General features: G+C 52.7%; 1 protein-coding gene across 2 annotated transcripts in view; it reads right to left on the bottom strand.

Annotated features, from left to right (window-relative positions):
* Positions 1–8,552: 8,552 nt before the first annotated feature.
* Positions 8,553–11,942, bottom strand: part of GAS6 (growth arrest specific 6) — a 48,230-nt gene continuing 44,840 nt past the window's right edge. Inside the window, exons 14-15 of one of the 2 annotated variants that reach the window (XM_006102050.3) lie at positions 10,178–10,406; positions 8,553–9,119 (exon numbers count right to left, since the gene is read on the bottom strand). In XM_006102050.3, coding sequence (XP_006102112.2) covers positions 8,965–9,119; positions 10,178–10,406 — 384 coding nt within the window. In that variant the 3' untranslated portion in view covers positions 8,553–8,964. Of the gene's footprint in view, positions 9,120–10,146; positions 10,407–11,942 lie in introns of both variants that reach the window. The other variant, XM_014467418.2, reaches the window with a different exon arrangement.

An 11,942-nucleotide genomic window follows, 5' to 3' on the forward strand; every position in this document is an offset into this window, starting at 1 on the left:
GAGCCATCTTTAGTAAGAGTATCATTTTGTTAAATTTAGACTCACGTGCCTAGTGTTTTCCAGGAGACCCTGATCTGATGGTGGCCCAGCATAGCCCTGTTCTCCGCAGGACAGGTTTGGGGTCCCCCACTTCCCGTTTGCAAAGACAGGAGGGGCCCACCCTCGGGGTTCCTAAACAGGAAAGAAGGCACTGTGTCGTTAAGAGGAGAATTCCTTTTATTAGTGAGACCGTGGAGAGTGGGAAGTGCGGCCCGTGAAGACAGACTAACGCAGTGTGAGAGCTCAGGAGCCAGCATCCGGCCAGGGGTCTGGGGAGCAGAAACCAGAGCGGGGCCGCGAGGCATGAAGGGCTGACCCTCGCCTCTGCCTGATACACCCGACTGGATGTTGGCAGTAATAGGGCCTGGCAGAGCCACCAGGCCGCCCTGGAGCTGGCGTGTCTGGGGTCACACAGCAAGTGCCTCAAAGAGCAACACTCCTCTGCCTGGAGTCTAAGAACCAAACTGCTCACGGAGGCAGGAGGCCTTTGCAATCTAAACGCTGAACCCATGGGGTGTGTTTCCTATTGCACGAGCCCCTGGACAGGGAGGAAGGTTGGCCGCAGGAATCCTGCATGTGCACTGAGCACCCGCTGGGCCTTGGAGGGCAGCATTCGGCCCATGCTGCCCCGCTGCTAACAGTAGAGAAGCTGAGTTGCAGACCTGGCAGCGAGCCTGTGCCGACTGGACCGGGCCACCAACCCCAGAAGACAACCGGGTGCCAGAGATCACAGGGACAACCTCGTCCTCCACACATGCCCCCGGTCAGAGACACTCAGCGGCGTCAGTGTCCCCAGACTGTTCACCCCCACCCCGCTCTGTCTGTCTTGCAGTCTTTTCATCTAACCTAGAGCCAAGACTGATAAAAAATATTAAGCTCCAAGGCCAATAATTTTGCTCTTGCCCACAAAAATGTCTTTCTCCTTTGCTCCAGCCACAAAAATATGTGAACAATTCAACTTCCAGTCTGGGGGTGGCTCCCACACAACCAAGCCCCGCCCCCCAGGCCCCAGAACACCTCCCCCACGCCCTGCACACTGCAGGCACCCACACCTGGTCGCCCAGTCTGCAGGGAAAGCATCTCCACCCCTGGCACACAGCGTCTGGACACACCTGGCCCGCCCTGTGCTCTGGTGCCACGCCCCAGTGCGTGTGGGGCACCACCTCTGCCAAAGCCTTTGCCTTGCTGCAGCGGATCCTGACCTGGCTCTGCCCAAGTCTTGATGCCCCACAGGAGCTGGACCGCAGCTCTGATGGGCACCACCTTGGGGCGGGTCTCCTGTTGAATTTATCCCCCCTCATTCCTGATCACAGATGGCAGTGGGTGCTGGAGGCTGGTGGGGTGGGGGTGTCAAGGAGACTGCTAATGGGCGCAGGGCTCCCTTGTGGGGCGATGGAAATATTCTGGAACTAAGTAGTGGTGATGGTGGCACAACCTTTAGTGGCCGAACTAGAACTCACTGAATTGTATGCTTTTAAAGGGTGGATATTATGGTATGTGAATTGTATCTCAATGAAAAAGGGTGGGGCAGGAATGCATGTGAAGCACTTAGAGCAGCTGGGACCAGCACGTGTTCCGTTAACAGGCCCCTTGCCATCACTGTCACCGTAAAGAACCACCTCTGGTTGGGTCTTGAGCAGCCTGTCCTCACCCAGCACTGCTCTGCCTCCCCACTCCCGCCCTGTCCCAAACTTCTGCAGCCCGATTGCCACACCTCTGGGCGTGGGGATGAAAACACAGGTGGCAGGAGCAGAGATGCCCTCTGAATTTTGGGGGAAGAGTTTGGCTGAGCTGTTCTGACCACAGAAGCAGAAGGAAGTCCAGGGGGCATGGCCCTCACTCAATCAGCAGCTTCTTAAGTGGCAATAGTTATCTATGCATATATTTCCCTTTTCCATTTTCTAAAACCTTTAAATCAATGAACCTACATTGCCACATCATTATCACCCAAAATCTGCAGTTTATGTTAAGGTTCACTTTTGGTCTGAACACTCTGTGGGTTTGGGCAAATGTATAATGACACCCATCCACCTTGTGGTGTGATGGGAATGTTACAGTGTCATGCAGAACATTTTCACTCCCCTAATAATCCTTTGTGTTTCACCAATTCATCCCTCCCTCTCCCTTAACCACTGGCAACCACTGATCTTTTTACTGTCTCTGTAGTTTTGCCTTTTCCAGAATGTCATGCAGTTGGAATTACAGAGTACGCAGCCTTTCAGATTACCTAAGGTTCTTTCACTTAGTGATAGGCATTTAAGGTCCCTCCAGGTCGTTACATAGCTTGATAGCTCCTTTCTTTTTAGTACGAATAATATTCCATTGTCCAGATGTGCCACAGTTTATCCACTCACCCACTGAAGGGCATCTTCGTTGCTTCCAAGTTTGGGCAATTGAGAATAAAGCTGCTATTTTAGAAAACTGTGGTACCTACACACAATGGAATACTATGCTGCTGTAAAAAAGAAGGAATTCTTACCATTTGCAGCAGCATGGATGGAACTGGAGAGCATTATGCTAAGTGAAATAAGCCAGTCAGTGAAAGAAAAATACCACATGATCTCACTCATTTATGGATAATAAAGACCATTATAAACTGATGAACAAAAATAGATACAGAGGCAGAGCAGCATTAAACAGACTGTCAAACTACAGCAGGAAGGCTGGGAGGGTGGGGGGGGCGTGGGTAAGAGATCAACCAAAGGACTTGTATGCATGCATATAAGCATAACCAATGGACACAAGTCACTGGGGGGTAGGGGAGGCCGGGGGAAGGTCAAGGGGAAAAAAAGGAGACAAATGTACTGCTCTTTGTAATATTTTAAGCAAAAAAAAGTTAAAAAAAAGAATAAAGCTGCTATAGGCATCCGTGTGCAGGTTCTTCTCTGGACATAATTTTTGACTCCTTTGGGTAAATATTAAGGAGCATGATTGCTGGATCACATGGGAGAGGGTGTTTAGTTTTGTGAGAAGCCACCAGCTGTCTCCTGAAGTGGCTGTAGCATTTTGCATTCCCACCAGCAGCCAACGAGAGTGCCCGAGGCTCCGCATTCGGTGTTGCCAGTGTTCTGGATTTCCGTTATTCCGGTAGGTGTTCAGTGGCCGCCTGTTTTCATTTGCTTTTCCCCGATGACATAGGAGGTGGAGCATTTTTTCATGTGTTGATTTCTCATCTGCATATTTTGTTTGGTGAGGTATCTGTTAGGTTCTTTGGCCCATTTCTTTAGCTGTGTTGCTTGTTTTCTTATTGTTGAGTTTTAAGAGTTCTTTGTGTATTTGGGGTAACAGTCCTTATCAGATACTAGTATGTCCTTTGCACATATTTTCTCCTAGTCTGTGGCTTGTCCTTTCACTTTCTTAATAGTGCTTTTTGCAGAGCAGACGTTTTAACTTTAATGAAGTCCAGCTCATCAGTTCTTTCTTTCATGGATCATGCCTCTGGTGTTGTATCTGAAAAGTTGTCGCCACATCCAAGGTCATCTAGATTTTCTTCTATGTCATCTTCTAGGAGTTTTATGGGTTTTGTGTGTGTTTATTGATACATTGAGGTCTGTGGTCCATTTTGAGTTAATTTTTGTGAGGGGTATAAGGCCTGTGTCGAGATTCATTTTTTTTTTTGCATGTGGATGGATGTCCAGTTGTTGCAGCACCATTTGTTGAAAAGACTGTCTTTGCTCCATTGTATTGTCTTTGCACCTTTGTCAGAGATTAATTGGCTGTATTTATGTGGGTCTATTTTTGGAGTTTCTATCCTGTCTGTTCTTTTTTTAAAAAAATTATTCTCTGGGCCACTTTTTAATAATTTTTAAGATTGGCTCTAGGGAGAGGAAGGGAGAGGGAGGGAGAGAGAGAAACATTGAATGGCTGCCTCCTGCATGCCCCTCAATCAGGGGTCAAAGTCACAACCTGGTTATGTGCCCTGACTGGGAATCAAACCTGCCACCCTTAGGTGCATGGGATGACCTTCCTACCAACTGAGCCACACTGGCCAGGGCTAGTTGTCTATTCTGTTGGTAATACTGGGCTGTATTGATTACTGTTGCTTTATAGTAAGTCTTGAAGTCAGGTAGTATCAGTCTTCCAACTTTGTTCTTGATTTTTTTGTTTTTTGTTCTTGAAATTCTTTTTTGTTTGTTTGTTGTTGTTAATACTCACCCAAGGATATTTTTCCATTGCTTTTAGATAGAGTGGGAGGGAGGGAGAGTGGGCAGAAGAGAGGGAAGGAGAGAGGGGGAGAAACATCGACATGAGAGAGACACTGATGGGTTGCCTCCCACACATGCCCTGACTGGGGCCAGGGATCGAACCTGCAACCCAGGTACATGCACTTGACTGGGAATTGAATCCTCAACCCTTCAGTGTAAAGGCCGATGCTCTAACCAGTGAGCATACTGGCCAGGGTGAAATTCTTGATTTTATCATAGCCCGATTTTAAAATATTTTCCCTTATCATTAAGGCATTTTGTGTGTTATTTAAAAAATACTTATCGGCCTTGGACAGGTAGTTCAGTTGGTTAGAGCATCGTCCTGATACACGAAGGTTATAGGTTCGATCCCTGGTCAGGGCACATACAAGAATCAACCAATGAATGCATAAATAAGTGGGATAACAAAAATTGATGTTTCTCTCTCTCTCTCCCCCTCCCCCTCCCTGCTTTCCTTCCTCTCTTTCTAAAATCAATGAATTAAAAATAAATATTCCTCTGCCCTAGTCATGAAAATATTCTATCAGAGAGATTAGTAAATTTTTCTGCAAAAGGCCAGATAGTGTTTTAGGTTCTGAGGGTCAGTAGGTGTGTAGGAACTAATCAACTCTGCCATTTTGGTACAAAAAAAGCTGTAAATAATAGTAAATTAATTAGTGTGACTGTGTGCCAATAAAGCTTTATTAATAAAAACAAGGGAGGAGCACATTGGGCCCACAGGCTATAGTTACACATTACTTTTAGGCTTAAATATATACTAGTACTCTACCTAGAGTTAACTTTCTGGGTTATATGAGGTAGGGGTCAAATTTCCTTTTTCTAAAATGCAATAGTTTTCAACAGGGATGATTTTGCACCCAGGGGACATCTGACAATATCTGGAGACATTTTTGATCGTCATAAGTGTGTGTGTGTGTGTGTGTGTGTGTGTGTGCGCGCTTTCGGTGGGGGGGTGTACTACTCATATCTAATGTGTAGTTGGCAAGGATGCTATTAAATGACCCAAATGCACAGAATAGCCCTCCACACAAAAAGTCATTCTCAATAAATAGTATCCTATAAACAAACACAAAGAACAAAAATAAATAAAATTATTACTGCTTTTCTCTTTAAAAAAAACTTTGAAATTAACTCAGACAATAAATGTGTCAATAGCATAATCCACTCCCTACTCTATCTCCACACATTCAATCAAATCATCTACTCTCTTCCTCCACAGCTCACACTCAGAATCCTCCCAGCTCCTCCTCCATAGCTCACACTCAGAACCCTCCTAGCTCCTCCTCCATAGTTCACACTCAGAACCCTCCCAGCTCCATCTCCATAGCTCACACCCAGAACCCTCCCAGATCCATCTCCACAGCTCACACCCAGAACCCTCCCAGCTCCTCCTCCATAGCTCACACCCAGAACCCTCCCAGCTCCTCCTCCATAGCTCACACTCAGAACCCTCCCAGCTCCATGTCCATAACTCACATCCAGAACCATCCCAGCTCCGTCTCCACAGTGCACACTCAGAACCCTCCCAGCTCCATGTCCATAACTCACATCCAGAACCATCCCAGCTCCGTCTCCACAGTGCACACTCAGAATCCTCCCAGCTCCATCACCATAGCTCACACTCAGAACCCTCCCAGCTCCTTGTCACAGCCCACCATCGGAGGCTATGGGACTCTCTGTCACAGCCTCCTCTGCAGCCTGGCCCTGCCTGGGCTGGAGTGTGGCAAGGACGCCGACCTGGCTGGCACAGCTGGGGAATGTGTTGCAGCATTTGGCTCTGTGCTTGCTATAAGCTTTTTCTTGGCAGTAGTTAGAATAACTTCTGGCAGCCAGTGGAAGGCTAAGGAAGCCATTCCAGGGAACCTAGGTGTGTCTAGCTCTCCCTGGACAGAGGATGAACCCAAAGTAGTCAGAAAGCCTCTAAGATGCTGGTCTCTGTTGTGTGTCCCTGTGGGGGTTCCAGAGTGTCCAGGCCCAGAGCTCAGCGTGTGTCCTTCCTGGTCTTGGCCCTTCTGGCCTTCTCGGGAGAATTGGGGCTGGCTGGAGGAGACTCCTAGCCGGCCAGGAGAGCATTCCTCAAGAACATTCCAGAGTCGCCTCCACAGTGGACAAAAATCAGAGAACACCACGGGGAATGCTGCAGTGACAGGGCTGAGAAACGGATGAGGCCCCCGAAGTGCCTTTGGGCTCCCGTAGCTGTAGGAGGTGGAGCTATGCATCCCACGCTTCTCAGAGCAGTGCTCAGCTGGCTCCGGGGCCATCCGGGTTGGGGTGAGACCTCCTGCTTCTTGAGCAGAGGGCGTCCCTGCCTGAGTCCTCCCGTTCAACGCCAGAGTCCTCAGGAACTGGGCTCTCATGCCCCAGATGGACAGCCCGAGGCTATGTCCTACAGCTCCAAGCCCTGGCCTGCACAGCTCAGCCCACCCAGGCCACCTGCCTGTCCCAGAGCCAGCACCCGGTGCCTGGCCTTGGGGTCCACTTATAGTGTGAGCCGGCACACACATCCACCTGGGCCACAGACCGAGAGTGGGGAGACCCCAGAGCTGGGAGAAGAGGCTGGTGAGGACCCTCCTTCCACAAGGACCGTGGCTGGTACTGGGTATTCCACGAGGACACGGTGGGTTGAAGTGGCTCAGGGATGGCCTGCCACGTGCTCTCTGCATCTTTTATTTCTCATGCACCGATGTGGAAAACTACCCGAAGAACCTCTTAGACGAGTTTTCTGAAGTCCCGAGTAACAAAACTTCCAACCAGATGCTGAGTAAAGGATGCAGCCAGCACAGCCTGAGCGAGCTGTGCCCCTGATGGTGGGGCAGGTGGACCTGGTATCTGACATACACATGGGGTTGTAGGACGGGCCGGGAAGCAGAAATGTGGGTTCGAGCCAGCAGGAACCCCAAAGACACAGGTGAGTGTGCGAAGGACCCATGGTGACCCTCAGTGGAGTGGACCCTGGCTACTCGGGCCAGCCCTGTCGGGACCTGGGGGCCTACACACCTCTGCCTTCGTGTGTCCTTGCCAAGTCACCCTTGTACCTTCATGCCTCAGTCTGGTCCTCTGAGGTGAGCTTGGCCCAGGAGGTCCCTCGGGATGGGTGTCTGTGCTTGCCAACTCCTTCCAGTGACACGGGGACCCCTGCCCCTTCAAGGGGGAGCCAGGCCTCTGGTGAAAGGGACTATTGCTCCCCGCCACGTGGTGCACTCGGGGTCACCCACCTGGCCCACCCAGCCAGGTGGGGCCTCCCACACAGTCCTCGAGGCCCCTGCCCTCTTCTCAGAAAGCCAGAGGGGCATTGCTCCTCCTCAGTGGGCCACACCCGGTGCGTTTCACAGTCATTATTTAGCGGTGGGTGGATTCTTCAGGCTCCATCCTCCCTCCCGAACCCTGCTTATCTCCGTGACTTATGAACTCATGCTCAGCAGCCAGGAGGACGCAAAGACACCGACACCTAAGCCGCCTGATTCTGCGCTGGGCTAATGCAGTGTTTGGGGGTTAACTCCATCAAGGTGGAATGACGGAGCCATGGGACACTGCTGCCATCTGAGGAACGAGGTCTGAAAGGAACCACACCCAAACCTGCCCGACCGCCTCCGACCACACACTGGGGGTTGGTATTAAAAATAAAGAAGAAACTCAATCTTCAAGTGCAGCCCCCACCAGATGCTGGGACCCTCTGCTTAAACATCACCGTGATGGCGCCCCTGGCTGTGGGGCACGGGCTCCCTCCCCGACCATCACGTCAGGCACAGCATGAACATGTCCCACTGTACTCTCCCAGGTCAGGACCGCAGGCCGCAGTGGCCTCCGCTGTGTGTGGGGGGGCTCCCGGCGCCCACGTGCGTTTCCCCACAGCTGGTGTTGTCATGGCCCCTCGCTCTCCTGGGGTCAGTGTGAGGACTGTCTGCTCCACCCCCTTACGGACCAGGAGCACCAGGAGCGGGGCCCAGGGGGAGCCAATGCGGGGCCCACCTCCTGGTTCCGTTCCAGCTGTTCACGGCCTCAGAGAAGATGTGGGGCTGAGGGGCTGACCCTGCGCTTCCATTTACCCCACTGCCCCGCTCAGGAGGGCGTCCGGGGCCAGCCGGCCCCTTCCCCCGGGAGGTGGCTCATCTCTCTTACAGAGACCAGCTCCCCCCGGGCCTGGAGCTCAGGTGGGCGCTGGGGGGATGCCGGCAAGTGGACAGAGGTGAGGTCTGTGCACGAGGCCCCCCTTGGCCTCAGACCCTCGGCACAAGTCCTTCCTTCCGTCATTTCACCCCGAGCTGTTGAGCACTGATGCTGCAAGGAGCAGAGACTGCCAACACAGAGTTAAAAAGGTTTCTGTAAATAGTTTATTTCCCCATACTTTTAGGTCAGAAAGAAGCATTTGGTAATAAAAATAACAGAGAATTATGTTCCTGGGTCCCCTCGGGCCTGTGCGGGCCCCCTGCCTTCACCCTCAGGCCGGCTCCTCGGAGCCCAGCCTCACGCAGGGCGCTCTGGGGGTCGGGGTGTGCTTCTGGGTCATTACATTAGTCTTCTCAACTATTTACACATATATTACAAGGTAAAGAAGGTCTCAAAAGAAACTCGGCTCGCGAGGACGATTCAGTGTTTCGGGGAGCTGCTCGCGGGGCGGGGCGGGGCGGGCTGGGGCGACTGCCGCCTTCCCTTCTGGCTTGTTTTGACAAGAAAGCGCGAGGAGTGCTCTGTGGACGCTCCTCCTGCAGCAGCGGTCACTCTAGGGGCTGGCCGGCTTGACCGGGGGGCAGGAGTGTGACGTGATGTCGCTGTGCTTGTAGGCGGCCTCGTCCAGGTCCAGCGCCTTCTGGTTGACCTCTAGCGTCATGCAGCCGCGGTAGAAAGCCGTGACTGGCGCTGAGGTCACCGGCACATCTGGGCCAGCGGGGAAAGAACAAACACCGTCTTAGGAGGCTGGGCTCCCCACCCTGGCGTCCCCGCTGCAGCGCTCACTGGTGGGGCCCGCACAGTCCCGGCCTTTCTCTCAAGGGCACTGATTCCAGAACATCACCGTGTCTCTTGTATGTGCCCACAGGCAAGCACTGACCATCTGCCAGCCAGGCTCTGGCAAGAAACCCTCCTTTGCCCCACAAGGAAGTGCACACAGATCGTCAAGTCAGTTAAATAAATATTATCTTCTTGGCCCGAATGAATCATTCATGCTGCAGGGCCGCTGGGCCCTCTCTCACCCTCTTCAAAGCTTTGTTTATGAAAACTAAATGGGAATTTGTGTCTGGTAGCCAAGACCAAAATCCTGCTATCCCCAGCAAGTGAAGACCTGCGGGGCCACGGGAGCACACGGAGACTGGCTTACACATCATCAGCACCTGGCCCTCGTCTGCCTTTTTACCACTTTGCCCTGATCACTCAGCTCATGGCAGGCCCCAGGGGCAAGGACACGCTCCATCTGATCAGAAACAGGTCCAGCCCGGCCTGTAGGCGGCAGCTGTGCACTGCCTTTCCCCCTCGGCCCCCCTGCCCGACTCAGGAGGGGCTGGTGATTACTCGGCTCACTGCTGCAGCAGCTGGGCACCAGGCCTCAGGGGGAAGCCGGCCTGGGGCACTGGGCACCTGGCTCCAGCCTGCTCCAGGTCAGCTGGGCCTTCCCATGGGCCTTGGCTGGAGCCACTGTCTGACGCATGCCCAGCTGTTTGCTTCTGGAGGACGCAGGGGAGGGGGGGGCAGGTTCAGGCTGACGCTTGTTCCCAGGGACATGTTCTCAATCTCAACCGATAAGCTGCTAGGCTGGTGTTGATGAACATGAACACTCACAATGCTAGCCAATAAAGCTACCTGTGTTCTCTCTTGCTCTAAAAAAAAAAAGTGCATCTCAGTGCAGAAACTCCTAGGCTCAGTTTGGGGCAAGCGAGTCGGGGGTGGTCAGAACAGCCAGTGCCCTCACCTCTGAGCCTGCAGCCCACAGGGAGCCCTACCTGGCAGTCCCCCGACGAAGGTGAGCAAAGGGTCCTGCAGGCGCCTCCCGAGGACGGCCAGCCTCTCCTGCAGCTCCACGGGGCTCACTTCAGTCTGGCCTTTGGTGCCATCAACAGCCAGGGTGACCCCTTCCTTCGTCACAGAGATGGTCACCACATGCTCTTGGCTGTCACAGACCTTGATCTCCATCAGGGCAAGGGTGACATTCTCCACAGCCAAGATGACCAGCTGCAGGGCAGAAGCACACCTGAGCACCCAGGGGTGGGGGTGGGGGGGCAGCCCGGCAATAACCCAGTGTGCCCTGTCCTGGGCTGGAGGCCTGCTGGCCTTCCCCATGCCCTGTGCCCTCCATGGGGGCAGGGGTCTCCTGCAGCCGGGAGGCATCACAGGAAGCCACCGGCACAGAACAGCGAGGGTGGGCAGCAAACATGAACAACCCAGCAGGCAGCGGGGCTCTGCAGTCTGGGGTGCTCATGGCGGGCAGGACATGCCTCTGACAACACGGGCCAGAAACACTGACAACACAGAACAGAAACACACTCTATAACGCGGGTCAGAAACACACTCTATGACACGGGTCAGAAACACACTCTATAACACAGAACAGAAACACACTCTATAACACGGGTCAGAAACACACTCTATGACACGGGTCAGAAACACACTCTATAACACAGAACAGAAACACACTCTATAACACGGGTCAGAAACACACTCTATGACGTGGGTCAGAAACACACTCTATAACACGGGTCAGACACACACTCTATGACGCGGGTCAGAAACACACTCTATGACATGGGTCAGAAACACACTCTATGATTCGGGTCAGAAACACACTCTATAACACGGGTCAGACACACACTCTGACAGAAGAAACCCTCAATAGCACAGGCAGTCTTGCCCTCTCCTCCTTCACTCTCCCCGCCTGGGTGGTCACCACAGCTGTTTATTGCAAACACCGGGGACTGGTGTGAATGTGCACCTGCGCCATGGTGGTGGTGAGTGCGTCTGGGCGTAAACCGAACGGTCAGTGCCTAGTCCTGGCCAGCAGAAGAGCCTGACTGCCTTTGAGGACAGGCTGACTTGAACCCGCACCCCTGAGGGTCAGCAACGTTCCCTGCTTTGGACAGATACGAGGGAATAAAACCTACTTCCAGGCCTCTCAGCTATTCTCTAAGAAAACAGTCAGCCCCAAGACCAGAGATAGTTGGCTTAGCATCGGGGGACAGTAGGGAGTGGTGGGGTCTGCGTTGAAGTGGACAGGGCAGGCTGTGTGGAGGGGCAGCTGTACTCAGAGCTCTGTTATAGTGTGTTCCTGACCCATGGTATAGAGTGTGTTCCTGACCCACAGTATGGTGTTTGTTCTTGACTCAAGGTAGAGAGTGTGTTTCGTGACCCAAGGTATGGAGTGTGTTCCTGACTCAAGGTATGGAGTGTGTTCCTGACCCACGGTATGGAGTGTGTTCCTGACCCATGGAGTGTGTTCCTGACCCACGGTATGGAGTGTGTTCCTGACCCATGGAGTGTGTTCCTGACCCACGGTATAGAGTGAGTTCCTGACCCACGGTATAGAGTGTGTTCCTGACCCATGGTATGGAGTGTGTTCCTGACCCATGGAGTGTGTTCCTGACCCACGCTATAGAGTGTGTTCCTGACCCACGGTATAGAGTGTGTTCCTTGACCCATGCTATGGAGTGTGTTCCTGACCCACGGTATGGAGTGTGTTCCTGACCCATGGTATACTAGTGCTTTCCTGACCCA

The sequence above is a fragment of the Myotis lucifugus genome, unplaced genomic scaffold (assembly GCF_000147115.1).
Source record: "Myotis lucifugus unplaced genomic scaffold, Myoluc2.0 scaffold_395, whole genome shotgun sequence".
NCBI classification, from domain to species: domain Eukaryota; kingdom Metazoa; phylum Chordata; class Mammalia; order Chiroptera; family Vespertilionidae; genus Myotis; species Myotis lucifugus.